The following is a 1,377-nucleotide window of genomic DNA, read 5'->3' on the forward strand; positions in this document are numbered from 1 at the left end:
CGTATATGTGGATATAAATATGTGTATATATAAAAGAATCAAACCATGGATACATAGTACTGTCTTAAAAAAAAATCGAAGATGTAACTTTACAGGAAAGTGAAACATAAATCATTGCTGGGATATATTTGCAGTTTAGCAAACAAAGGGATTACATTAAAAATATGTCATTTTCGCATTCTCTGTCAGGATCCATAGGCATCTCTTTCTATGAAGATTCCGGCTTTTCAGTACTTTCAGCAGTAGTAGTGGAACCAGCATCAGAACCACCATTGTCTTTACCCTCGGTAGCACAAGATAGACAGGGTAGTTTCTTCTCAAGGGCAGCTCGGTACTTGGGGTGGCTGATGGCATACACGATGGGGTTGTAGACGGCATTAGCCTTGGCGAAGACAGAGCCCCAGATGGAGAATAGAGGAGTAACCATGGTTCGGTTGAACATTCCTCCCCAGTTGATGACGAAGTAAGGGGTCCATGCCACGAACCACAGGCTGACAGTCATCAGAGCAACCTTGCACAGACGACACTCAGCAGAGGTCTTTTGGGCTTCTTCACTCCTCAAGGACTTAACTCCCATCTTCTTGGCTTGTTCTCGCATTCCCTTCTCGTGGGCAGCCACAGCCTTGACAATGAATGTGTAACTGTAGATGATGTAGGCAAGAGGGAAAAGATATACCCACACTGAGTAGACATACAAGTAACTCCTTGAAAATTCTGTCTCCGTCAAATAATCTGTTCCACAGGCAGTCATATTACCCTCAGGAACATAACGATTCCAACCAAAGAATGGTGGAAGACACCAAGCAAAGGAAAAGAACCAGGCACCACCTATCCTTAACATGGCACCTCCAGACGTCAGTGGTTCAGCAGAAACTCCTTTCACAATGACGTTGTATCGATCAGCAGTGATGAATACCATGGTCCAAATTGAAATACATCCGAAAAGTGAACCAAAGAAACCATAGATCTCACAGAATAGTGCTCCAAGAGTCCATGTCTGCCAGTAACACGACACCACCATAGGAGGGAACATGGTGAGCATCATGAAAAAGTCGGAAAAGGCTAGATTGACGACCAGTAGATTAGCAGGCGATCGAAGAGATTTGGTGTTCATGAAAACCCAGATGACGACGAAGTTTCCAGCTAAGGAGAGACATCCCATGACAACCATCCAGAAACCAACAAGGCTGTACCAAAGAGGGTTCATGGGAGGATATTGGTACCAGTGCTCATGCACCATATGGAGAATCTCCTTAGGCGCAGTGTCCACCACTGTATAGTTGCCATATGGATTGGTGGTCTCCAGGACGGTGACCGGATTTGGATTGTTCCACGACGACATCTGTGGCGAGATACGAAATATAGAATGAGGGTAGA

At 44.8% G+C, this 1,377-nt stretch overlaps 1 protein-coding gene and 2 pseudogenes across 1 annotated transcript in view; all 3 read right to left on the minus strand.

The window, feature by feature from the left end:
• LOC119581685 overlaps positions 1-1,377 on the minus strand; it is a 17,958-nt pseudogene that overhangs the window by 15,957 nt on the left and 624 nt on the right.
• Positions 1-1,377, minus strand: part of LOC119581679 — a 19,923-nt pseudogene that overhangs the window by 7,890 nt on the left and 10,656 nt on the right.
• Positions 112-1,377, minus strand: part of LOC119581686 (rhodopsin-like) — a 7,971-nt gene continuing 6,705 nt past the window's right edge. Inside the window, exon 2 of the mRNA XM_037929809.1 lies at positions 112-1,344. Coding sequence (XP_037785737.1) covers positions 209-1,342 — 1,134 coding nt within the window. The 5' untranslated portion in view covers positions 1,343-1,344 and the 3' untranslated portion in view covers positions 112-208. The remainder of the gene's footprint in view (positions 1,345-1,377) is intronic.

This window comes from Penaeus monodon, chromosome 15, assembly GCF_015228065.2.
Source record: "Penaeus monodon isolate SGIC_2016 chromosome 15, NSTDA_Pmon_1, whole genome shotgun sequence".
Taxonomy (NCBI): Eukaryota; Metazoa; Arthropoda; class Malacostraca; order Decapoda; family Penaeidae; genus Penaeus; species Penaeus monodon.